Source organism: Malurus melanocephalus, unplaced genomic scaffold (genome assembly GCF_030028575.1).
Source record: "Malurus melanocephalus ecotype Western Australia unplaced genomic scaffold, MMel_1.1 scaffold_28, whole genome shotgun sequence".
NCBI classification, from domain to species: Eukaryota; Metazoa; Chordata; class Aves; order Passeriformes; family Maluridae; genus Malurus; species Malurus melanocephalus.
In genome coordinates, this window is record NW_026623260.1 from 3,283,368 (window position 1) to 3,307,856 (window position 24,489).

The 24,489-nt window shown below is 40.9% G+C and overlaps 3 protein-coding genes across 4 annotated transcripts in view; 1 reads left to right on the top strand and 2 right to left on the bottom strand.

Annotated features, from left to right (window-relative positions):
• Positions 1-16,628, bottom strand: part of CFAP57 (cilia and flagella associated protein 57) — a 22,749-nt gene extending 6,121 nt beyond the window's left edge. Inside the window, exons 1-18 of the mRNA XM_057363557.1 lie at positions 16,472-16,628; positions 16,061-16,380; positions 14,821-15,101; positions 14,488-14,668; positions 13,382-13,534; positions 12,194-12,333; positions 11,361-11,526; positions 10,857-10,970; positions 10,139-10,351; positions 9,324-9,497; positions 7,960-8,121; positions 7,365-7,520; positions 5,245-5,338; positions 4,398-4,588; positions 3,236-3,409; positions 1,962-2,120; positions 1,410-1,553; positions 184-300 (exon numbers count right to left, since the gene is read on the bottom strand). Of these exons, the coding sequence (XP_057219540.1) occupies positions 184-300; positions 1,410-1,553; positions 1,962-2,120; positions 3,236-3,409; positions 4,398-4,588; positions 5,245-5,338; positions 7,365-7,520; positions 7,960-8,121; positions 9,324-9,497; positions 10,139-10,351; positions 10,857-10,970; positions 11,361-11,526; positions 12,194-12,333; positions 13,382-13,534; positions 14,488-14,668; positions 14,821-15,101; positions 16,061-16,380; positions 16,472-16,628 (3,096 nt within the window). The remainder of the gene's footprint in view (positions 1-183; positions 301-1,409; positions 1,554-1,961; positions 2,121-3,235; positions 3,410-4,397; positions 4,589-5,244; positions 5,339-7,364; positions 7,521-7,959; positions 8,122-9,323; positions 9,498-10,138; positions 10,352-10,856; positions 10,971-11,360; positions 11,527-12,193; positions 12,334-13,381; positions 13,535-14,487; positions 14,669-14,820; positions 15,102-16,060; positions 16,381-16,471) is intronic.
• A 68-nt stretch (positions 16,629-16,696) lies between these two features.
• EBNA1BP2 (EBNA1 binding protein 2) lies at positions 16,697-21,021 on the top strand. The gene is made up of 9 exons (XM_057363558.1): positions 16,697-16,802; positions 16,886-16,969; positions 17,157-17,314; positions 17,675-17,798; positions 19,086-19,175; positions 19,395-19,470; positions 19,740-19,830; positions 20,137-20,317; positions 20,533-21,021. Exons 1-9 carry the CDS (start codon positions 16,722-16,724, stop codon positions 20,581-20,583), a joined length of 936 nt encoding a protein of 311 aa, XP_057219541.1. The 5' UTR covers positions 16,697-16,721; the 3' UTR covers positions 20,584-21,021.
• A 13-nt stretch (positions 21,022-21,034) lies between these two features.
• On the bottom strand, positions 21,035-24,357 carry CFAP144 (cilia and flagella associated protein 144). 2 transcript variants are annotated; one of them, XM_057363559.1, is made up of 4 exons: positions 24,210-24,357; positions 23,375-23,434; positions 22,340-22,443; positions 21,038-21,325 (listed from the first exon to the last, which is right to left on the bottom strand). In XM_057363559.1, the coding sequence occupies exons 1-4, from the start codon at positions 24,337-24,339 to the stop codon at positions 21,221-21,223; spliced, it is 399 nt and encodes a 132-aa protein (XP_057219542.1). In that variant the 5' UTR covers positions 24,340-24,357; the 3' UTR covers positions 21,038-21,220. The 2 variants fall into 2 exon arrangements, with proteins under 2 accessions (XP_057219543.1, XP_057219542.1); XM_057363560.1 differs by lacking the exon at positions 23,375-23,434 and having other exon boundaries at positions 21,035-21,325.
• Positions 24,358-24,489: the final 132 nt, after the last annotated feature.

Sequence of the window (24,489 nt, forward strand, 5' to 3'; positions counted from 1 at the left end):
TATCAACTCTCTAAGCTGGTTGCAGGCTTGGAAGTTTTGTGTCTTTGTCCCCACTGACCAGAGACTCTCTTGGTCCTTGGACACAGCATCCCTGAATAACTGTTTGCTCAGATTAATGCTTCACTGGTGCTCTTTCCCCACCAGTGTCATTCTGGGGGGCCTGCATGGTGGGGCACCCCATACCTTTTCCACCTCTCTGTGCATCTCACGAGCCATTGYCTTCATTTTCTGTTGCAGCTGGGTGATGTTCAGCTTCAGCTCTGTGGCAGCCTTGCGGAATTGATCCAGCTCCTCCTCCATCTGAAAGGAAGCAGGAGGAGGAAATCAGCACTAAAAGGAGAAGTGAAAAAACAACACATAACAGGAAAACCAGAGACTGGAAATACAGACTTGAGGGAATAGGTCCCCCTTCAGGCTGAACGACAACACGAGAAATGTCAATTTTGTAACAACACTGCCCTCTGTCAGAACACACAGAAACCACACAAATGAATGTGAAACTCCCTGTTGAGTTACACTGATTTAAATTATGTGATGCCCCTTCATTTCCTTGAGCCAAACTGGAGCTTTACTGCTCCATCTGAATAAAACCAGAAGAGATGGAAATGAAGAGTCAATACTGGGAAGAGTAAGGGCAACAATAACTAGAACCTGATACTGAAAAGAAACGAATGGATTGAAAAGTGTGGGTATATATGTAGAACATGCAGGAGAAAACAATACAGGTACTACAGCATTTACTGATGGCACAAGATGGTGATCAGAAAAGAGAACAGGGAATTCATCATGCTAGTTTGAAGTACATACAATTTTTTTCACTGGTTTGAATTTTATTTAAAAGGCTCTGTCACCACAGTCCCAGTTTGGCTGAGCTAAAGATACATCTATGCAGATATCATAGTAAGTTTCTGTCATAAATAAGTTCCCTCAATTAATTTGCTGCAAGCTAAGTATGAATACGTTCATATTTCCCATGTATCAACTGAGGAATATAATTTCTCCATGTGCTTAAACCCTAAGCAGAGTTATGTTTGCATAAATCTGCAACATTTCTGAGAAATTTACTCCCTTTTCCCCAGATCAGTAAAAACAAAAGGTTTGTCTTGCAAACCTTACAGGGCACATGGAGGGCAACCACATAATGGTAAAATCTATTTTGAAGCAAAATCTAGATTTRCATACTGAAACAGGAATTGAACTATGTTGATTAAGGATAGCATGTGATAGAAAATTAAATAGATATTGTATGCAAATATTATTAAGCAAATATTAGCTGCATGAATATTGAATCAGTGCTGTGTGTCCTTGAAAGAAGTTAAGAAACAAACAGGGTGGAATCTTTTATGGACTTAYCGGGTCATCTTTGTACTCAACAGGCTTAGCAGAGGCCAAACCAGAGTGTTACTCACCTCCTGCCTCTGTTTCTTCATTTTCCCAATATCAYTGTCACGTGACTCTACTTGCTTCTTAAATTCCTCTATTCTTTGACTCAGTAGAAACTTGAAATTTAGTAATTCCTGATTTTTCATTTTTAGATCATATACCTGCTTTTCCTGGAATAAATGGGTACAGAGATCTGAATCAGACCCAGCCCTCTCGAACAGATCCCCAGAACAAGGCACAAATACAGAAGAGGCAAAACCAGCAGTCACAGATCTTGTGGAAGCCTAAACTTCAGTTGCAATCTACAGATTAGATGAGATGGAAGGGGACAAATAATGCAGAGCCATCTACAGATCCCAGAGCAGGGGATGAGAAAGTCAACATCCTGAACTTGAGTTCCTCAAGAAAAGCTTAGAATGCCAACYGAAAACCAAAATCCCAAACTGGAGATCATGAAAGTTGCTTAAGCTGAAACTGAGTTTCAATTCATATTATCACAACAAATATTATTAAAGTAAATATCTCTGTTAAATTAAGGGAGGTGATTTTTGATCTCAGCTAATTGTCCACTTTCTCACCTTCTCTAGGATAGTGTCAGTTCTCTCTTTAACCTCTGTCTTTAGTGCCAAGATTTCCTTCTGTAGTGATCTGATGATGTCTTGCAGCTTCTGCTGTTCCAGTCTCATTTCCTCAATATCCCTGTTTCGGTCCTTGAGCTCCTTCTGTAGGCTGTTCAACTAGAGTGGCACACAAACAAGAACTTAACAGCCTCCAAAAGCTGTGCACAGCTTGGCYATCCTATTCTGTAGGATACCTTGTAGATAGTGTGGGATAAAGGATATCAAATTAAGGTATGAGGAAGGAGCATCACATCAGTTAAATGCCTGTAACTCAAAAGGGTGTTGAATATCCATTTTTGTTTTTTCTGTATATTCTGACCAGAATACCTACTGCATTACAAGGAAGCAAGGAAATGGCATCCAAAAGCAGCAAGTGTATGGACGTTATACCTACACATCAGCTGCAAATACCACTAAATCCATGGAAAATTCTTGTAAGGTGAACATTTGCCATGCATCTCTAAAGATGGAAGACAGGAAGGGTGCCCAGTTCATAGCTCTTGGGCATCCTCGAAATCCCTGCCTCAGTACTAAGATCTGCGAAGCCAAGAACGTTGGAACCAATGAAAGGTGCTGGGCAAACTGTAAGGACACATGAAGAAATTCCTGAAGTCAAAAAGACAAACAAACTAAAGACAGTACCATGATAGCACAGGGTATGAAAAGAAGCTCCCTGTCTCCAGACAGATACTGAAGAAAACAAAAAAGAAAAAACGTCCCTCTAACATCCTTAGGCAAATGTAATATCCAATCAATAAAAGAGGTAAAAGATTTTATGCTCCTTAAAATTCTAGTAATGCCAATAAAAAATGATGATGCATACAAAACACGGGGATTAATTCAATGAATGAAGCAGCAGAAGTGTTTTACTAATAAAGCAAAGTATTAAATCTTAGAAAAATTAAAAGGTTCATTTCTTTCCTGTCATAGGATCAACAATATTATTTATAGTTTAAAACTATGTTGATAAGAGAAAGTGTACTAATAAAAACACACATCCTTTATCATCTCTCTCTAATCATATCAACAATACAATCAACAGACAGCTTGTTCTTCTGCCCAAATACTCCAAACATTCCAACTGACCTGAGAATGGGCTACTGTTTTCATATGAAATGCTACATATTTACATGCTAGATTAATGGACTAAATTTACATGCCATTAATCACATTCAATCCTCAGTTATAGGTCTTGGTGTGCAAGTCTGATCCCATCACGGAATAAAAGATACCCTTTTATTCAAGACTCCTATTTCTCCTCTCAGTTGAATGTTGGACTCCTTTTCTTCCAAGAGCTGTCTCTCATACTTGTCTTTGAGCTCCAAGATTTCTGCGTCTCCATCTTCGTAAATTTGTTTCTCCATTTCTTCATGTGCTTGAATCTGCTTCTTCATATTCTCCTTTGCCTGCAGTTAAGGAAAGCAAACATTAGAGAAGACAACAGTAAGAGACAGGTAAAGGAGAGAAATTAAAGGTTATTTGTGTTTCTTCTGGGAGGATCTATATTTAGTGGAATCTTCAATTGCAGTAATATCATCTAAGATAGCTTCCTAGTGGATTAAACTAACTTTAAAAACTGGTAACATACACATTAAAAGCTTTTATTTTTAAAATAATTCTTAATACTTTAATGCTTCAAATTAGGAATCTGGCCCAAATACTAACATCAGCAAACTTGTTCTRGATTTAGAAATCACAAAACAGTATCACTTAGAATATTTTAAAATTGCTGTTTCTGAACCATTGGGACCAATACATACTCAGGTTTACCTCAGTCTCTGTATGCCTCTCTTCCTACATTTTCAAATTTGTATTGCAACACAGGGCTGCAAATGGTAATGGTGATAGGATTTTCTCTAAATATGTAAGTTTCAGTTATCTGGCTGCCTTTTGATGAGCCAAATCTTTGACCTCAATGTGCAGGAGCTTTTTGAAGTATTCAGGATATTTATCTTTGTTCCCCAAATTATGCAGGTGAGAACCTGCATAATTTGGGGAACAGGACTCAGGGATGTAATTCACCATTTTCAAAATGTTATCTCCTCACTAGAACAACATGAGTGAATCTTTCTTTCTTCAATTACAGTAAAGTTATCATCTAAATCACATTAATAAACAGGAATTCTGGGATATAGGAGAAATGGAGATGAAGCTGAGAATGCCCAAGGATATTAATCTTAGCAAGTTACTCAAGGTATGAAACCCTGAAAAGCTGGTAACTCAGCTGGATCTTCCTTATTACTATTCTACTATTCCTGTCAAAATAATTTTCCATGGTTACAGGCAGATCAGGATTTGCATGGAAGATGCACACCTCTCCTGTCCTAGAGAACATTTTATCACAGCTGAAGATAAATTTGGCCAACAAATCAAACTGCAGATCAAGTTTCCTACCTCTTCCAACAGAGCAGATTTGTCTGCAAGTTTTTTCTCATAAGATTCTTTTAGCTCCYTCAGAGCCTTGCTTTTGCTTTCCTCCAAATGGTGCAATTTTTTCTCATATTCCTCCTCCATCTTCTGGGATTTCACCTGCAGTTCCTGATATTTATCTTTTTCCATTGAGAGTTTCTGACAACTGTCAGATTCTGTTAACAGGAGACATATGGAATAGAAAGAGGGGTGAATCCTATCCTTCTGCAGCTATTGCTGTCTTATTCTCTACTGTCTTTTTGGCAGCTGGTTGCAATAAATTACAAGCAGAAATATTTAATCACTTTCTTCATCAGATATACAAGGGCTTTAGACTCTGAACTAATACAAAATTGACAACTAATGTAGGCATTTCCTTGGGATGGYAACCATGGCAGAGCTGTATAAGCTTAATTGCTACAAAGCATGAGTAGGCAAWGGACTCATTTATGGGTGGACTTGCCCTTTGGCACTAATTTGCATTATTTTTATCTTGATTAYGAATCTGGATTGCAGGCTGTGTGCACCGTGCATTACCTCCTTGCTGAACTGAATGACTGCACTGTTCTTGCACAGTGAGCTATAAAATAAACAAATAAATTACCAATCTCAAGAACCAAACCTCTAAGATGCAAGGCCCATGTGGATGTTCCCATCATGGGCATGTGTGTGGTGCAGTTTAGACAAACATTTCGTCTGCTCCAAATACCTACATGGCATACATTCATTTTTCTTCATACTTCTACTCTAGTAATCCCTCCCTGTCACATGATTTGCTATCAATAAAGCATTTCCCTCAATTTCTAGTTACAAACACTTGTTATAGTCTAACCTAGCTGTTGCACCTTCCTGGCCTGTTCATCCAGCAGCTTAGACAGATGAACCTGGTGTTGTCGCTCCTCTTTTTCTTTCTCTTCCTGTAAAATCTGGGGGGRAAAAAAAGAAAAATACATTTTAATTTGAAGCTAGGCAAATGTCCAATGTCCAAATTGTTTGTGCTCTTGCCCTGGTGATGGATATGTACCCAACAGAAATATGTTTGAAATCTCTCACCAAAATTCAGATGCCATGTGTCACTAAAACAAGTTTTCCCAGATATTARTTTGTCTTCACAAGTTAAGCTAAGGAAAGCTAAGGAAAAGCAGCAAACAGAGTTTATATAATACAGAGTACTGATCCTAATCTAAAAAGAAAAGTTTGTGAGCTACAAAAGCCTCCTTTATGTGTGCCTGCTTGAGGAGAATTTGAAATTCCATAAATTATTGTCCAGATATTAAAGTTCAAGCTGCTTCCTGTCTCACTTGAAGCAACCCTGAGGTCCTAAAATGCTGRCATTTGCACAGTGTGACATAAACCTAAGCAAGAGTGAGTTTTGAATGCCATTTGCTTGGAATGTCAGACTGCCATTACAAATTACTTAATCTTCTAAAAAAGCACAAAGAACTGGAGCAAGAAAACAGCTGAGAAATTTCTCAGAAGGGCTAGGAATTGTATCATAGRTACAAAATTTTCACTTCCTTCTTACAACAACTGCATAGGTCTTGCCTAAGCAGAAATATTCCATTTGTCCGAAGGATACAGCTAGAAAGGTTAGCCCCAAGTCTAAAGCTGTCATTYAGTTTAATCTTAACATGTACTGATACTTGGACAGGAAGTACAACTTGCCTGCCTAGAGAACTTTTATTCACCTTCAAAGGCATTTACTTGCAAGCCTTAATCAACCAGTCTAAAGAATTTTCAGTGTAGCTGAGATTATTATAACTTTATAGCCAAACACTAATTATTAAAAGACCTGAAGAACTGCAGAAAAAGCCCAGCAGAGATAAAACAGAGGTAGAGGAATCCACAAGAATTGAAATGGCTTTCTTGTACAAGGTTAGGTTCTACAAAAGAGTGGAAAAACAGAAAAGTTAAAACTCAGGTTATTTAGACAAAAAGAACCACAATGAAACAAGCAAAAGTCTGAAGAACTAACTGAAGAAAACATTAAAATGAATAATTAAATTTCCTAAAAAAATAAGTATCAAAAACCTACTAGAACCTTTGTAGGGCCAAAAGACAAGAAAGGCATAAAAACAGCACTTGAAAATTACAAGCCTATAAAGCACTAGAAGTAGTAAGTAACTTGGCAAGCTTTCATACTGAACTCCTTTAGAGTCAAACAGAAATACTGCTTGAAAGGATACACACAGCTCAACAAAATMAGCAGAAATAAATCACCAGAACAGGACAATATTCACCCAAAAGCTCAAAAAGAACATGAGGGTGGCAGGATTGAATCATGTGATGTGTAATCTCTTCCTTCAAGCTGCTTTACTGCCAGAGAAATTACAACTGGATCCCTTGCCTTTTACATCTAAACGAAGTCCAGAMATACAACAAATTACAGGTCAGAAATGCGGTGTGTGCACCAGACAGATGGACAGAAGAGCATCATCAGACACAGACAAATAAGACACTGGGAAGAATTATCATAGCCTGTGCTTTTCAGGGAAGTCCTGCTTCATGAACAGAAGGAATCCAGGGAATGTATTTAACTTTTATTTTCAAAAAGACATACAAGAAACCTCAGCTGATGYTCTCAAAAATCTAAGCAAAACATAACGAAGGCAGCATTAAGGAGGATAATTGTTAGATCCTACAACTGCAACCTTATATGCAAAGGAGCTTTTAAGGCACAGTTGATTTCTGCTATTGATCCTCAGTCTCAGAGAGTATTTATTGTGCTGTTTTTTATGTGAAGATACTTCTAGGCTACCTAGRAGAATTCACATCCCCTTGTACCTGTAAGATACTTGACTCAAAGATAGTTTCATGCTTTACAAATATCATCTTAACTGGAAAAGAATGATTTCAGATGCTGTATGGCATCCCCACACATGTAATGCAAGCTTGAAGTCAACTCCTCAGTGAAAGATTTCTTAGTATTTGCTTCTGCAATATGAATCATACCTGGTATTTGTTTTTAAGTAAGTCTATTTCCCGAGTGAAGTTCTCTTCCAATGACTTTATTTTTCCATCAAAGTACATGTCCTTGAGACGTAGCTCATAATCACTTTCTGTCTGTAGATCTTTCACACAAATCTGCAGGTCTAGTATTGCCTGACTCTGTTAGGACACAGGTGAGAGAACAGTTGTAAGAGAGAGAGTATGTGCCATTAGCAACAACTTGTTAAGGAAGTTTTATTTACATGCACATATTTATGAACAACCGCCTTTACAGAGAATCTTCAAACAGACCAAGAAGTTCTAGAAGTAAGGTTCCTTTGCTGGCTTACAAGATGGTTTATAGAAATGCATCTTCTGACTTCTCTACTCCATGAAAAGTRTTCAAGAGATTGGGGAAAGTATTAGAGAAAAGTCTAAACCTCTCTCCACACTCCCTGTTTGTATAATGTTGTTTGCATATTGACAAGCCAYTGCAGCAACTTCTGTAACCTCTTTGACCAAAGCCATGCAAGCCATATAGAAATGGCTCGTAACAAGCATCATGCAAATGCAATTCACAGAAATGCTATGGTTTATGTTCACAAGTTGCTCCTCCTACCTTCTCATTTATGTCTGATCTCATGATCAAGACTTCCTCAGCATACTCAAGCTCCTTTTTTCCTGTCGGTGCCCCACCTTCTTTATCATGCACTTTCCAGATAAATATACAGCCATCCTCTGAGGCAGTCAGTAGATATTGGTCATCACTTGTTACTGTCATCTTAGAAGGAAGAGACAACAAAATAATAGATGAGACATGGAAGAATGGAGACACGGTTCTATTTTACACCAAATTTTTCTCCCTACCCACATATTCCTTTCATTTCCACCACAGAAAGTCAACAGTGGAAATAATAACATAGTCCCACTATCAACATTTTAATAATGTCCTCTACTCCTGTTCCACCCTGGTTGAAACAACAGGASAAGGGAAAGAACATGTGCAGACATTAGATCTGCTTCTGGTCTCAAAGCCATAAGATTTTTGAAAACCWGAAAGAGAAAAGACCTTCTAGACAATTATAGCACACACAAGCAATTCATAAGACAATTCCAAAGGTTTCTAGTTTTTCTTTGAGAAGTTGTGTGAGTGACAGATGGCTAAATGTTTTCTTTTTAAACGACAACTAAGCTCACCGAGAACTATCTAGTAATAGCTGCTGTCACCTCCTCCAGACTTCCTGTGGCTGCCTGATCTGGCACAGAGTACCTTGCAAATGAGGTGACAGTAGAGTTACAGTAATTGAAGTTCATACTCTAATGTTGGAACTGTGCAAGGATAAGTCAAGGTGCTGTAGTTGACAGTGATACTTAAAATGCCAAGATTATGACCAGTTTTAACAACACAGAAGATGTGGCTTTCTGGAGAATGGGAATCTACCAAAGCACACTGAGGGAGCTGGCAGAAGTGYTCAGGGAGCCCTTTCAGCCATTTGGCAGCAGTGCTGGCTCACTAGGGAAGTCTCAGCTGTCTGGAAATGGGCAAATGTGGCACCCCTCTACAAGTGGAAGTGGTGAAATCACCATCCCTGGAGGCATTTAATAAACCTGTAGATGTGGTGCTTGGGGACATGGTTTAATATGGACTTGGCAGTGCTGGATTAACAGGACTTGATGATCTGGAAGATCTTTCCCAACCTAGATGATTCTATGACAAAATTACCTTCCTCAGAAAGAGCTGTATCAAAGTTATCCATCCAATATGCCATGTTTTGTAACCTGGTGCAAGCCGCTTTCTAGCCAACAGCTTATTCCCTGACATATCTAGAGACAGGACCCCTATGAATGCTGAAATACTCATTTTCCATCTGCAGACTCAACCTTAATTTTAACATACTATGCTATGAAGTGGGAAGGAGACTCAGCCCTAAAGGGGCTGTGTGCAGCTGGTACCAAAGGGAAAAGAAAAGAACTCTGTGCTACCTTTGTAACAGCACCTGCATGGGCCTGGTACTCGTTGAAATCTTTCTTCAGAGTTAATGGGTACTTCATGGCTCGAATTGTCCCCAGGGATGTACCAACAAATACCATACGCCCGGAACGAGAGACGGCAACCGTGGTATAAACAACATCATAAGCAGACACTTCCTGCTGGATCTGAAAAATAAACCAACACCACAAACCACCACACAAAACCCTCACATTACATTAAGTATTTAATTATATATTGCATGAGCAATTGTTATACCTCTGCCTGCAGCAAATAATGCAATTGAAAGGATCTACATGCAGAAGTAAAGCCTGAACAATAATTATTATCAAACTTTATACATTTTTAAAAAATGAGTTTAGATTTAAAATAAATATTTAGATATAAATTCTCTATATTTATTATAGATATGTACTGTTAAAATTTCAAGCCAAGCTGATGTGTTATCTGACAGATGTAAAGGTTATCACATACAATTTATTACTTTTCTTGAAAAAAATGCATGTAGATACAGTAGTAGATATGAGACACTTGTATTTCAGCAAAACAGTTGGTGCAGTATTGCCTAGTTAGTTTGTTAGCCGGATTAGAAGATTTTTATGTAAACCCAAGTAAAATTACAAAAATAAAAAAAATACAACAAAATCTCAGGCTCATGGTAAAGGATGTAAGAACACAAATGTGTCAGTAAACATCRCACACAGCTCTCAAAACCAGACCGACTCCTATTTACCAAATGGATGCTAAGGAAAGCACCAGTACCCTCCCCACAGAATTTAGCAAAATCCCAGCGTGTTTGTTAGCTCACCGAAGACTCTGAAATTTCTTTAAGAGTTTGGTCAGATCCAACAGCAAAGATAATTTTGGCATCATAAGTCAGGGAAATGCTGCTGTAGATGCAGGTCTTGAGCACACACTCAGACTCCTTTTTACTTGTCAGCAAGTTCCACGCATACACAGCACCATGTGTGTCACAGGAGACAAATTTAGTGTCATCTGCACTCCATTTGATTGCATGTATCTGGCAAAAGCAAAACACACCAAGGAGCTTGATGTGCAGGTTATAGACATAGAGCACAGAGTCGCTTTACTGGTTAATCTGAGGTGACAACCTCAGAATCATACTTCAAAGTCGCACTGAAAGACCTCAAGATGTTTCTCAATCATTTCTACATTAGCATTAAAAAAACCCAAACCAGTAAGAACTGCTTTATGAACACACTGTCAGGAAAAAAGATAATTTCAATACTGAGTAGTAGATTTTATTTTTATAATTTATTACTGGGATATTTTATTTTGTTGAGCCACCTGCCCATCATTCACCTCCAATTTAAGGACAGACTTTTCAGATTTATCTAGTACATGAACACTTTGCCTTCTGACCAAAGAAAACTGATTTTTTAATTTCTGTTTTTACTTTTTGAGGCCATTTCAAGATCCATGATTATACTTTACCTCTTCAAAATGAATCTTATCAACTAGTTACTCTCCTAATAGATTGTATTGTATAAGATTTGTTTACTAACCTTCCCAGTATGTCCTTGCAGATTACTAATATTCTCAAAGGTGATGCTAGAATAAATTTGAATCACATTTCCATTAACTGCAGCAAAAAAATGGCCTCCATTACTGAATGAGCACTACAAAAAGAACATAACCACCCATTACTGTGATGGAATGGATAAAAACATTCATGCACTGAATTTCAATTACATCATTTAATATCAAATTGTTACACAAAAAGAAAAGTCCATGGCATAATTAGCTGCTTATAGCTTTCTTAATCAATGCTTTCCCCTGCAAAATTCAGTTCTTGAGTTTTTCTGAGCAAATGATCCCTTCTGCTGCTTCCAAGGCTCACAGTTAGGCATCAGCCTCCAGGTCTGTTCTCCAATAGTGAGAATTCATTTGTCTATGTTTTGATATAGGATAGCCTATATCCTACTAGGATATATTGGAGATATTTCTATTTTCTGTCATGTTCTTCACCACTCTGTTCTCCCCAATTTAATTTTTGCACCACTCCGTACCTCTTTACACTTTTTCACAGCAAACTCCTTGAAAACATTCATGTCCTCATACAGCAGGCTTATGAATCGTAGTTTGTCAGAAAACCCAACCAAACAGAAAAGGCCTGTGGGATGAAGTGATACTGTGTATGCTTCCTCCTGATATTCCTTACACAGCTCCAAGTTGCTGAAAGAGAAAACCATTGTGCAGTATGGAATAAACAAAATTCCCATTGTGCACTCAACAGGGGATTATCTGGCCCAGCAAGGACACCTGCAGCTACAATCTGACTCTGCCTTGTCCTTGAGGAAGTGTTGTTATTCAGTTACGTAATGATCATACAGGAAACAAAGCCAAATTTGACTTTCTGGTTCATGGAGAAGGTGTGAAAGGTGCGAGAGCAAATCCTCGTGTACTGTAATATAATGAAAAAGGTAAATGAATTGCTAATTGCAATCCTACACTAACATCTCTTGAGATTTGTTTTTCCCTCCAGGGAACCTCAAGAGCTGCAGTCATTTTGTTTTAGGACTATGTCTAAGAAGMAAGAGATAGGACAACAGTATCTTAAGATAAAGCTGAAGGAAACTTTACTGAAGAGTTTTTTCCAAAACACTCGAAGTCTGACACAAAAATACCTTAATAGAAAAGGCTTTGAATTCTTTTGGCAGAAGTTTTAAAGTAACTGCATATTCACACTCCCCAAATTATGTCAGTAATACCATTTACATCCCACACCACACAAGAATTTTACCAGAACAACACTCTCATTCATATGAGAATGCTGCTGTTGCATGCTAAATACAATATACAAAAAAGCAAGAAGTAATAACAAATACAAACAACTGTTTACTTTGTCTTGTAATTCCAAATGCGAACAGATCTATCCAGGGAACACGTGGCAAGAATGGGCTTCCAAACACACATGTCCAGACCAGTRATTGAATTAGAATGCAATGGGAAACTCAGATACGTAAAAAAAGATGTCTTCTCCTGAAAAGGAATGAGAACATTAAAAAAATCACAAATATTTCATTGTAGGCAGTAAATCAGATAAAAAAAATTATCACGAGTCTTTGCATACAGTAGTAGAATAGATTTGAGGGAATTACTTAATCCTTTCACTGCCCTGGTCTGGACATAACAATTAAAAAACCTAACAATGTTAGTTTTAAGTTTATAAGTAATWATCAAGAAAAGTGATGCAGGGCAGAGCCGTGAGAGCAGAACATAATTGTAGGTATGYAAAAAAAGGCAAGTTAGATAAATAAATAAAACTGGACCTGAAATAATTCAGTTAATACCTTCTGGTCATGCAGATATTTGAAAAAAAAATCAAGTACTGAGTGATAGAATACTTCATTAGGATGTCCAGGTACCACATGCTGGAAATGAAGTACCAATAAAATTTTAGACTGCATGTGGAAACAGGACTCCAAACTACAACCCCTCCTCCTGTAAAGATCTTCCCATACATCTCTGTACACAGATAAGGTACTCAACTCCATATAAGCCTATTTCATTATAATACATTTATCACTTGTCTTTGTATGATTTAACTCCTTCAGAGTAGGGAAGGTTTTTCATTATGTTTGCATTTCACAAAGAGGTTTCACTTCTAGCTAGGACTTCAACAACTATGATTTTAGAGTCAAATGAGATTCCCATGGCTGTTCCAGCTTTATCATTGCCATAAAGTTTCTGCATATTATAGTGGAACACAAACYACTACAGTTACATTGAGAATCTCTCAGTTAAAGCCCTAATGAAGTGGTTCAGCAGCAACAGGCACCCTTAAATGGTCTTAAGTGTCCTCTATCACTCTGCTGAGTAGCATCAGGTATTCACATGGAGGGTTGCTTGAGMAAGGGGTTACAGAAATACTGCTCTCAGAGAAGTGCACAGAGCACTTAATATCTTGAGCTTTAAGGGTTCATTTGAAGGATTTAACGAGAATCCATCACAGAAAACAACACTGAGTAGGCTGTGTCATTACAATACTGGACATGAAAGCCAYGGAATGTGATAGAACTAGACTTACCCTTATAAGTTTGGAGGAGAACATAGCAAACATGTAGAGCTGATTTTTATTTGTGCTAACRACCATCGTTTCCTCAGAGGGGCTGAAGCATATAGATGTAATGTCCTGTTTGCATGACTCTTTTGGCTGGGTGCTGAACTGGTCCTGAGGAAGCTGCACAAGAAATGCATCCTGTGGGTTGTGCCAGGTTTCCATGTCTTGGTAGTAGACATTCACACACATAAACTTTTGTTATAATGCTCCTCTAATAAGCATATGCATAATATCAGCAAGACAACTTGGATATTTAATAGCACATTACTGCAAGGCAGGGAATAGAGGACAAGAGGACAACTTAACTGTATCTACAGCATTACAGCTGAAATAAAGTATCAGAGCACATTTCAGCAGTAATCTGAAGTACTGCAATAAACAAGAATTAAAATGCTGGTAGAAAAATATCAAGAAAAAAATAGYAAATGTCAGAATGAGAACTGCCTAAAAAACCGTGATCTCAGAATTACAGTTCTTTGTAATGTATCATTCAGTAGATAAGTTTTATTACAGGGTCTCATGCATAGGGAAGATCTGACCTTTTAGAACCAGAGTATGAAGACTTGACCAGCACATTAGAGTTAAATGTTCTTATCCAGGGAYTGCAGTAAGTCAATGAATACAGTTTGCTATAGAACAGTCAGAAATCTTACTGGATTATTTAAGAGTGCACAAGTCTCATGACAGCTCTAATAAATACCTGAGGGKAGAAAAGCTTCTTCTTGTTAAAAAACAAGCAGCCTTGTTCTTCAAAACCRATGTAAACTACTTCTTAGTCCCAAAAGTCTCCACAAATAAAAGTTTCTTACAGGTTTCCTGAAGTTTAGCAGCCTCAAAGYACATTTTACATGTGGGAAGGGAACATACAGAACTGCCTTGTGAAAGGTCATCAGTCACTGACTTTCAGTGTGACCTTTGGCAACTCCTTTTGACATCACCARGACAGTTAGCTAATGCTCACAATGCAATTTAGTAATGTGCTAAAAAGTATTACTAACTGAATCAGAAGCACTCACAGTCCTTTAAACTGGGCTCTGCTGTATAATTGCTTAGCAAAGCTTTTTCCTCCTTACCCAGACTTCTTGTTTCTCCTCGTATAACTCCTGTTCCACRGTCTTCTCAAACAGAAGAACAACTCCTGGGCTAGGTGAACAYGCAAATCCTTTGGAATATGCTGCAACTGCAGATATTTGAGGCAAAGGATGCTGTTTTGAATCACTATCTTCAAGGACTGATTCACTAGAAGCATCAGAACTGCAAGCAAGAAATTTATAAAGACTTAAAAATAAAGAAGGGCAAATMAAAAAATGCAAGCAGCCATCAACAACATAAACAGGACAAGAAGGAAGTAATTAATCTGCAGGCACAAGCATGGAACTATTACTAATAATATTTAATAGATTTACCTCTCAGATCCTTTTCTTGTYGTACGTTCTTCCTTGGGTGGTTTTCTGTACTCTAAAGTTGTCTCCCATTGCAGCTCTCCAGTTTCAAACAAGCTAAGTTTGCCTGTGTCAGTGCCACATATAACTTCCTCCTCGGACARCCAGGCATGGCACAAGTAGTTTTCTGGCTCTCCCCTTTGCAAATTCATCTGCTTTAAATGTCCTTCACTGTACTTGAAAAGTTTAAAAAAACCATTTCCAGTGATACAAACCTGGGTATTGTCTTGAGGATTAAAGCTCACCTATGGAACAAAAAAAGAAAAGAAGTATTTTTGCAACTATATTCACAAAAAAGCAAATATTATCCCTGTTCTGAAGACTTCCTACACTAGATGCAGGAAAATAAATGAGGCAAGATGATTCATAGAAACATAAGGAATACAGAAGAGATTAAGAATTAACCATCATAACTACATATTGTAGTTTTCCTTTTTCAGAAGTCTATCTACCAAAATTATATCACAAAAGTAAGGTCAAAATACCTCTGATTAGCAAATTTTTCCAGTAGCAAGCTACCTGAAAAGTGGGACCATTGGTTCTTAAAAGGCCAGGAGTAAGTTCTCTGTTCCTGTAATTCAGGCAAACAGTATGCATATGAATTCACATAATTAGGTGTTTATTTGTGAAAATGATGSAATAGCCATGATGGAAAAGGTGCACTGAGAACTTCCAAGAAGTGTGTTACAACTACTGAGCACAGCCAGTAGATTTATAAAGCATTTTTGCCGGGACACAAAGGACACATTGCACACTCACTGGTCAGTTGTACTGGCCCCATAGCATACATTTCATATACGAGAATTTCATGTGATACAACAGATACAGACAGAAGAATGTCCATTATGGGTCAATGCAAAACTTTATTTAGGCTAATATCGTATTGCTGTCAAGAAAGATCAGAGAAACTGTATGAAATCTGGAGTGTGGAGCCCTTTTATTGGTGTCCTCTTGCCCTGGACAAAAGCCAAGTGACCACGGGAAAATGCGCTGTGCACATGTCCTGAAGGATGAACCTATGTCCTACCTCGCACCTGCTACTTGTTGAACTAAAATTTGATCCTTTTATCCACCTTTTTGAAAAGTGCAGTATGCTCCCGAAGAACTACTCAGCTGTGAACGGGAGTGTCAATAASGAGCCGCAGAGAAGCGGGCCCAGCTCGGGTTTGGAAGTGTTGGCAGCGGGCGGAGGTGGAGCGGTTACCTGGCAGGGACCATCGCCCGCAGCGGGGACACGGACAACCGCCGCCAGCTGCGCCTTCTCCCAGAGCCAGCARGCCAGCTGCCCCTCGGGCGGGGCCGTGGCGGCCACCAGGAACCGGCTGTCGGGGGAGAAGGCGAGGGACACCACCTCCCGCGCTGGCAGCTCCTTGGCGCCGGCCAGCACCTTCTTTAGCCGCGCCCGCTCCGCCGTCAGCTCATAGACCGCCAGCACCGGCTGCTCCGCCGATGCCTCCGACACCCCCAGGAACCGCCGGTCGGGGCTGACGGCCAGCGCCTGCACGCCCCGGCTCTTCTCCGTGCCTGTGGAGAGCACAGCGGTCAGGGCGGGCCGGGCCGGGGCCGGGGTCAGGGTCGGGGTCGGGACCGGGGTCAGGGTCACGGTCGGTGCCACCTGGGATGAAGCTGTGCCACTTCTGCTCGAAGTGCAGCCGCAGGCAGCCCGCCCCCGCGGCGTGCACCACCACCCGCTCCTCCAGGAAGCACACACCGCCAGCCACCCGCGGGCGGCAGCCGAACACGGCCACGGGCAGCACTGCCGCCCCCGCCATGCTGCCGCCGCCGCCGCTGTTGCCGTGGTGACCGCGGACACGGCGGCCCGGAAGCAGCGGCGCACGCGGCCGGAAGCGGCGGCAGCGACAGCAATGGCGGCGGCGGTGGCGCGGCGTGGCTCCTTCTCGGACTCCGGCTCCGACTCGGAGGACTCCTCGCTCTCGGACTCGGAGGTGGGTCCGTGGCCGCGGTGGCGGGGCCGGCGGGGAAGGGCCGCCCGGTGCCGGCGGCGCGAAGTGACCGAACTCTCTCACAGCTCCAGGAGGCYTTCGCGAGGGGCGAGCTGAAGCCGGGGCTCAATGTGGTGCTGGAGGAGCGGCCGAAGCGGCGCAATGACACGGTGAGCACGGAAACCCCGGGCCGGGCCGGGCCCGCGGGGATCGGGGTGGGCGAGCTCCGGTGCTCTGCGCTTGGGGGGCTCCGGATGTGTCCCGGCTGCCCCGAGGAGCAGCCCGCGGTGTGACCTGGACACTGAGCCGGGCCAGCCGGGGCGTGCGGTGTTGTGCAGAGCTGTGCTTCTTTCTCAGGAAGGCCTGAAGCAGTGCCTGGCCGAATTCAGCAAGCAGCTTTCCTGGGTGGAAAGGCTGGACGTGACTCTGGGCCCGGTCGCGGACCCCGTTTCTAAGAGYGCTTCTACGTCTGATGCCGTTGACCCTGAGAATGATTTCCAGAGAGAGATGAGTTTGTAAGTGTCAAAAAGAGATATTTATGTAGTGTCCCAAAGTGCTGCTGTGTGTTTGGAGTTATGTTTCATCGGTGTGCTACAGACTGTCACATTGGCTGTCACTGTGGCCCTTTTGGGCCGTGTTATTTTACATTTGATGGCTCTTAATATTTTCCAAAATAATTATAAGTTAGCGCTAGTACATATAGYTTGCCATGTGACTGACAATAAATAATTGCCCACTTCATAGCAGACTTCCATCCCTTGCTGAAAAGTTTATTTTAAAACTGATAGCAGGACTAAGGGTTTAAAACAAGGTACGGATTTGTTTTTGTGGGTTTGTTTTGATGTTCTTACAGCTGGTGCTGTGCTCTCTCCCAGCTACCGGCAGGCTCAGGCAGCTGTCCTTGAAGCCCTCCCTAGACTGCGTAAGCTCCAGGTTCCTACGAGGAGGCCGGATGATTACTTTGCAGAGATGGCCAAATCAGACCAACAGATGCAGAAGGTACGTGCAATGAGTATCTTTCTTTCCTGTGTAACATGTAGGTTTTAGCCTGGGATTAAATTTAAAGTGTGATGCACGAATACTGACCTACATATCTTTTCTGATTCCTCTGATATCGATCATGTTGGAAATGTGGTGACAGATTTTTTTCTGTTTAGGTATTTCAGTGCAATGTAGGGATTTTTATAATAGAGTGGATGGTAAAGTGGAAAAGCATGATTTTTACTTTGTCCTGAATGTGTTTCGTATTAAAAATGGGGAATTTTTCTCAGGATGTCTAACAGTGGATGCGAAGTTGCCTGTGTTTTTGCTCTTTGTCATAAGATTTCCAGCTGACTGTGGCTTTAATGCAGTCCTTTTTTTGCTATTTAAGTATCAGCTTTTATTTATTGTCAGCGTGTTCTGGTTTTCTGTGATTTTAAACTGTATGTTATTGAATGAATCTGTCTTGGATAGAAAATTGCATTTGGGTAGGAAATAAAGTCTTCACGCACTTGCTTCTTGACTGTTGTMTTTGCTCGAAATTGAGCTCTGGTTTTTGGTTTAGGTTTGGAAAAAAGACTGCATTGTGTAAGTTAAACAGACATGAGCTRCAGACTAGTTTGAAGGTTCATGTATGACTGGGTCACTGTTTTGCTTTCTGATAGGACCTTCTCTTTCTAAAGAAGGTGAAGAACAATAGTTAGCCATGCTAAGGCTTAAGCCAAACCTGTGCATTACTGTTCTCTTTTGCTGACTTACATTTGAAGAACAGAGCTTTWATCTCTTAGTGGAATCAGAGAGTGAATCCCAAAGATCTGTGTTGAAATCTTTGTAATGCTTCGTAATGCAGCATCCTTACAAAAATGCTTGTGAATAAGGAGGGTACAGAAGGAATTGTTGACTTTTGTTGATTTCTACAGGATTGTTCACTTTTCTTCACTTTTTTACCTTTAATAATGGTAAGAAAGGAACTATCAAGTCTTCTTTATAAAACCAAGTAGACTGACAAAGTACTCTCATTTCCATTAGAGCCCATTATAAGGCTTTGTCTTGTCTCGTGTGTGAGTTTTATCTTTTTATCCAGAATTTTGGCTACAGATCAGTTCAGGAATTCCTGTAATAGCTGCTCCTTGAGCTGAAAAATTGTTATGCCTTATAGGCTTTATCTGATTGAGAGATGTTTTCTTTTTTATACTCATAGATAGTTCCCAAATAGTGACTTCAGGACTGTACAGCAATCATAAAATTCTCTTTTTTTCTTTTATGTTACTGATAAATTTTGGTTTTTTTCTATTCCCTGATTAGATTCGACAGAAACTTAAAAGTAAACAGGAAGCAATGGAAAGGTCTGAGAAAGCGAAACAACTCCGTGCAATGAGAAAATACGGCAAGAAGGTGAGAAGCTACAAATGGATCTGTGACAAGAATTTAAGAGCCTKAGGGAGGAGCTGGAAAGTGAGATCACAGGAGTCTGGCTAAAATGTACAGAATTTGTCTAGTCTTCTGTCTAGCTGCTCTGAAGGAAAACAGAGCAAAAGACAGGACACCTTAAAAAAAAAAAAAAGTATGGGGACACTGCAAGGAACAGCACTAACATTCTGCTTCTGATCTCAGGTGCAAGTTGAGATTCTGCAGAGGAGACAAAAGGAGAAAAAAAATATGTTRAATGCAGTCAAGAAATACCAGAAAGGTAAGGTCAACTTGTCTAAGAGAAGAAATGAATAATGGCAGTAGTGGTGTGTGAGCAGTGTAGGGCAGTGTGATGTGTGGTCACTACTTCTGTAGTTCCCRGCCTTGAGCTTGGAAAGCTGCTGCTGTGAAGAATCGTGTGCCAGTGGCAGTGAAAARCTTTCCAAGCAGCTGTTCTTCAGTGAAGATAACCTATTGCTATTACTTACTTACTTAGACTGAAAATTTATATTTTCTGAGGTTATAGCTGTGATGTCTTCACTCTTGCAGGTCTCTCTGACAAGCTGGACTTTCTAGATGAAGAGCAGACGTCATCTCAGGGGAATAAAAAAGGCAATGCAAGTCAACGGACAAAGAAGGGGTGAGATCAGAAACAAAAGATAGTTAAACACAGAATGTCTTATTTCTTAAAGTCTTTTTAAGGGATAATTTTGGGGGATAAGAAAACTGTTTTACTTAGTTTTAAAGTAAGTCCGAGGTGGCTTTCTGTCCCTAAAGAGAAGGAAAAGTGGCCAAAATAGAACAGAGACTGAAATGTGCTAGTTTCTGCATCTTTGTTAAGAGGGGAAAGGTTTATGAGGGTTGATGGGAGATCATGTGTGTATATATATGTGTGTCTTGAGARCTTCCTGAATGTAGGCAGTCATCCTGGTTGGTTGTTTTTCAGACCAAATGCCAAAAGACGGTATAAAAATCAGAAGTTTGGTTTTGGTGGGAAGAAGAAGGGCTCAAAGTGGAACACAAAGGAAAGTTTTAATGATGTATCCGGCTTCCAGTCAAAAGTGGCTCACAACAAAGGCCCAGGAAAAGGAGGAAGAGGAGGAAAAGGAGGGAAAAAAGCCCTTAATGTAAGTAAAATGTTGCATGAAAATAATCCTGGTTGGTTAGGAAGCCCGGCCATGTTTGCCAGGGAGAGAAGGGTGCTTCCAGCATCTGGAAGTGATGTCTGTTTTTGGGGGCTAAGCATAAATCACTTGTTAACAGAGTTGGGGACAGTGGTTGGGTATCAGTAGGAAAATGAGCAAGGGAATTAACCTGTCCTTTTTTTTTTTTTTTTTTGCAGAAGAGACCTGGAAAGAGAGCAAGGCAGAAAATGAAGAACCGAGCCCGCTAAGCGGACTGTGCTCCCCCATGGGGTTCCTGTAGTTTTTTGTGTTTCAATGTGTGTTTGTGTTGTCATCAAGCAGATAACTGTGGASACAGCTGGATGCTTTACAGTGACAAAGAAAAAAAGTCAGTGGGAACCAGTGCCTTATCACAAATTCCTTCTTATTGTCTGCTTTGTTGAAGGATTGTTTTCTACTTCCATGTTTGGTGTGTGAATGCATTAAATGGTTTGCACAAAACTCTCTGTAAGTCACGTTAAACTGTTTTATGAATGGTGGCTGAAGCCTGCCCTCTGTTCCCTTCATTCTGACAGCTTTTTCCACCACTACTGTTGAAATGAAGTTGGTGACCTTCAGTTCTGGATCATGTTGCTGATGTCRAAATAAGAAGGCTGAAACTTTCCGAGATAGTAGAGTGTTTTTTTAGATTTTTATAGATGGGTATAGAAACAGCAGTGAGACGAATATAGAAACTTACAGATAGGTTTATTTGTGTCACTGTTGTCAGGTTGCAAGTCTGGACAGACTGAGATTTGCTTWTTTTTCTATTATCTCTTACTAGAAATCTACCAGACTCAAATGATAACAACCAGGGCCTGACATATCACATGTCACTAACAGTCTACCTGTGGCTTTCCCCCTGTCCTAGTCCTTAGACTTGTCTCCCCGGGGYTTAGGGTAGCCATACTTGGTAATCTCAGTTGTCTGGCGTGGGAAATATAATCTGCAATCACTACGGTCCACAGGAACCTGGGAAACAAAAATGACAAACAGTCATGTGTTTTTACTAAAATAGCAGTCCCTCCTGGGGAGAGTGATGCACGGGGTTGTGCTGCTGAGAAATGTCCAAATGACAGAAGAGTAGGGTACCACTGTACTGTTTACTGCTTTGTCACAGTYAAACCTGATGAAAAAGAAAAACTTAATGAATTAAAAAACCAACATGAGTCCTGACTCTAAAAATTGTACTTGCTTCCCTACACACAAATTTAATTGCCTCTTCCCTGCCAGACTAATCCTGCCTGCAGTACCTTAATACCATAAAGCCCAGCTGGGATGTCTGTCTCTAYCTTTGTCATGAATAACTAGTTTACTTGATGTGTAATATGAAAAGTTGAAGACTGTTTTATTTTCTTATTTATCTTAGTTTTCTTTATCACAGGCCAAAATTTGGGTTTCTTGAAACACTAATCTACAGTCAGTCATCATCACAGCTGTTTGTTTGTCAGAGATGATTGATATCTCAGCTTGTTAATCAYATTTCTTTTCCTCCTGTTTATTTACACTTCCCCAGATGAATCCTCCCTAGTGTATCTGCTTTGGGTATACTTACATGATTATCAATTTTCTGGTTCTGCTTGCAATTTGTCTGAAAGATGCTGTGRAGCAGCGCATTTCTTTTCACAGTACTTCTGCACGTCACTTCACATTGCTCACTACACCATTTCTCATGGCTGACTGCTTTAATAAACAGCCCTGAGTACACCTGTGGCATTTGGCAATGCGCTTGGGAGCGACTGTCACTGTAGATGTTTTTCATTCAGCTTTCTCAGGGGATGTGTACTGCTTTYCTGTTCACAAATCTGTGCCAGTGTAAAGAGTCTTCTTAGATGTAAATTCTAAAACTCTTTACCTGCTCATTCCTAGTAATTCTTGTTTTCCACATTTGTCACAGATTGTTTTCCTGCATGAGTATTTTTCAGTGTGAAGGGCTAAACATCTCTGAATCCTGTAAAGAGCTGAGTCTTCAAGCACCCTACTCACCAAAGGTGTTGTGTTCCAGCCAATTTCTTGGCTTTCAGTTTGTGGCTCTGAGTATTTCATTCTTGGTATYTGTACTGCACGGTGAAGAAGATTCAGGAATTCATCTGTTGTTTTAAGAGATACAAATACAAATAAAAGGAAATGTGTTAAAAATCAGTCACCTGGGGACAAGTGTTAGAATGGGACATCTTAGCACTGTCCAAGCATTAACAAGGTCTAGGATAGAGGCACCCTCTGTGCTCCTGTGAATGATACTACAGAGAAAGCAGGGTGACGTTTCTACTTGAATATTTCCTGAGGAAGTTTTGAGAGTTGCCTGACAATACTGTCCTGTTAATTCTGTTATCCCTGTTCACTGTGCTGCAGCATCTTACTTTCCCTACAATCACATCTAGTATAACCCAGTGCTCTGTGACAGCTCTCTRCTTTCTCATTTGCCTGAGACCTGGAGACTTTCCCTGGTTTGGCYTCCTGCCCTCCCAGTCCTTGAAGACAGCAGGCCAACCTTACTTGACCATTAATGTTTTTAGACAAAATTAGCATGTTAGAAATGAAGGAGCAGCTGCTATAAGGGTTCTTGTTACCAGTGCTCTAAAGTAAGATTGGACAGCCCTTTCAGCAGTTTAACCTATGTGGTAGTTAGGTAGAATCTGCAATGGCAGGCAACACGTACACATAGAACATGCTTCTAGGTATTTTGTTTTCCCCTGAGAGGTTCAGATTCTGAAGCAAGATTTTGTAGCATGAATATAATGTATTTTTTGTATTTTATAGTATATCTATATTTTAATTAAAAACAAAAAAAGCATATTTGCATTAATGCAAACTTGTGCTGAAAATGGAAAGTGGGGAATGGGAAGGGACCTTAAAGTGGAAAAAAACCTGGCCTACAAATAAAAATCATGAATGAGTTTAACTTGCATGTTCACAGAGTTGTTTCACATACATGAAATTTTAGACTCATTAGGATTATTAAATCTTACTTATTAATAATTTTCTTATGTAATTATCATGAGCTTTTCAGAGACTTCTTACCATCTGTTGCCTCCTGTATATTTTCATGCCAAGACATTGGCTTCCTAGAGACCATGTGAACTGGAAAGAAATGAGGCAGGTGAATTGCTTTAATGTGAATTTGGGATCACAGCCAAGTATAGAATATGTATTATTGAACTGTATGTGAACAGAAGAAAATGAGTTAGAAATACTGATTAATGGCAACTCCTTAGGAAGGGAGTGCGTTGTGTTAAAGGCCCCTCTGCAGGATGCTGCCAGTGCTCACCACATCAGTCCCACCCCACCCAAGGGGTGGCCTCCAGAGTGCCAAGTGTCAGGAAATCATTTTCCTTTGTTGTTTTTTTATAAAACCTAGACCTGGAAGAATCTACTGACATCACGTGCCTGTGCTAGCACAGACTGTSAATTGGCAGGTAGAAAGCAGACCAGAGGCTGAAGGAATGTGGTGTGGTGTTTGGGTTAGATTTTTGGGCGATCTCAAGCACACTCATTTGGGACAGCCCTCTACCCCATCTTGGCTCTGTATTTACACATAATTTGTGGATTCCACATCCTAAACAGTTGCCTCACTTCTCCRTGGGTTACTAAAGGTGCCATCTGGRCCAATGGGTTATGTCTCCCTTCTGTCTCTGAGTGTGCAGACCGGCTCCTCAGGCAAAAGAAAGGACCACCAGTTGCCCTTYCCAGCTTTACCCCCTCACTGGCCGCTGCTGCCATGGTTGGGTGCAGCTGCTTTTCCCTGAGTGCAGTGCTTTTCCCTGCGGCCCTGCCTCCGCTGTCCACCCCCGGCTCCATAACGGCTGCTCTTGCCCCCGGGGCTTTRCGCCAGTTCCCTATGTCCGCGGGGCCTCACCGGGGTGCAGGGGGTTCACTGTGTACTGCGTGAAGACCAACTGCCATTTCCGCTCCTTGTTGGCCCGCTCGGTGTGCAGGCGGTTCAGCAGCGCGTCGGGCGGACCGCGATCGCTGTGGCGGCCAGACATGGCGGGGCGGCTCTGCGCGTCCCGCGGCCKTGGCAACGCGCGCGTGCTGCCTGTGGGGGCGCTGATTGGCCCGGCCCGCGCCCCTCCGCTCCCGCCTTCTATTGGCCGCAGAGTTAAAGCCCCCGGCGCTGATTGGCGGCGGCGCACGCG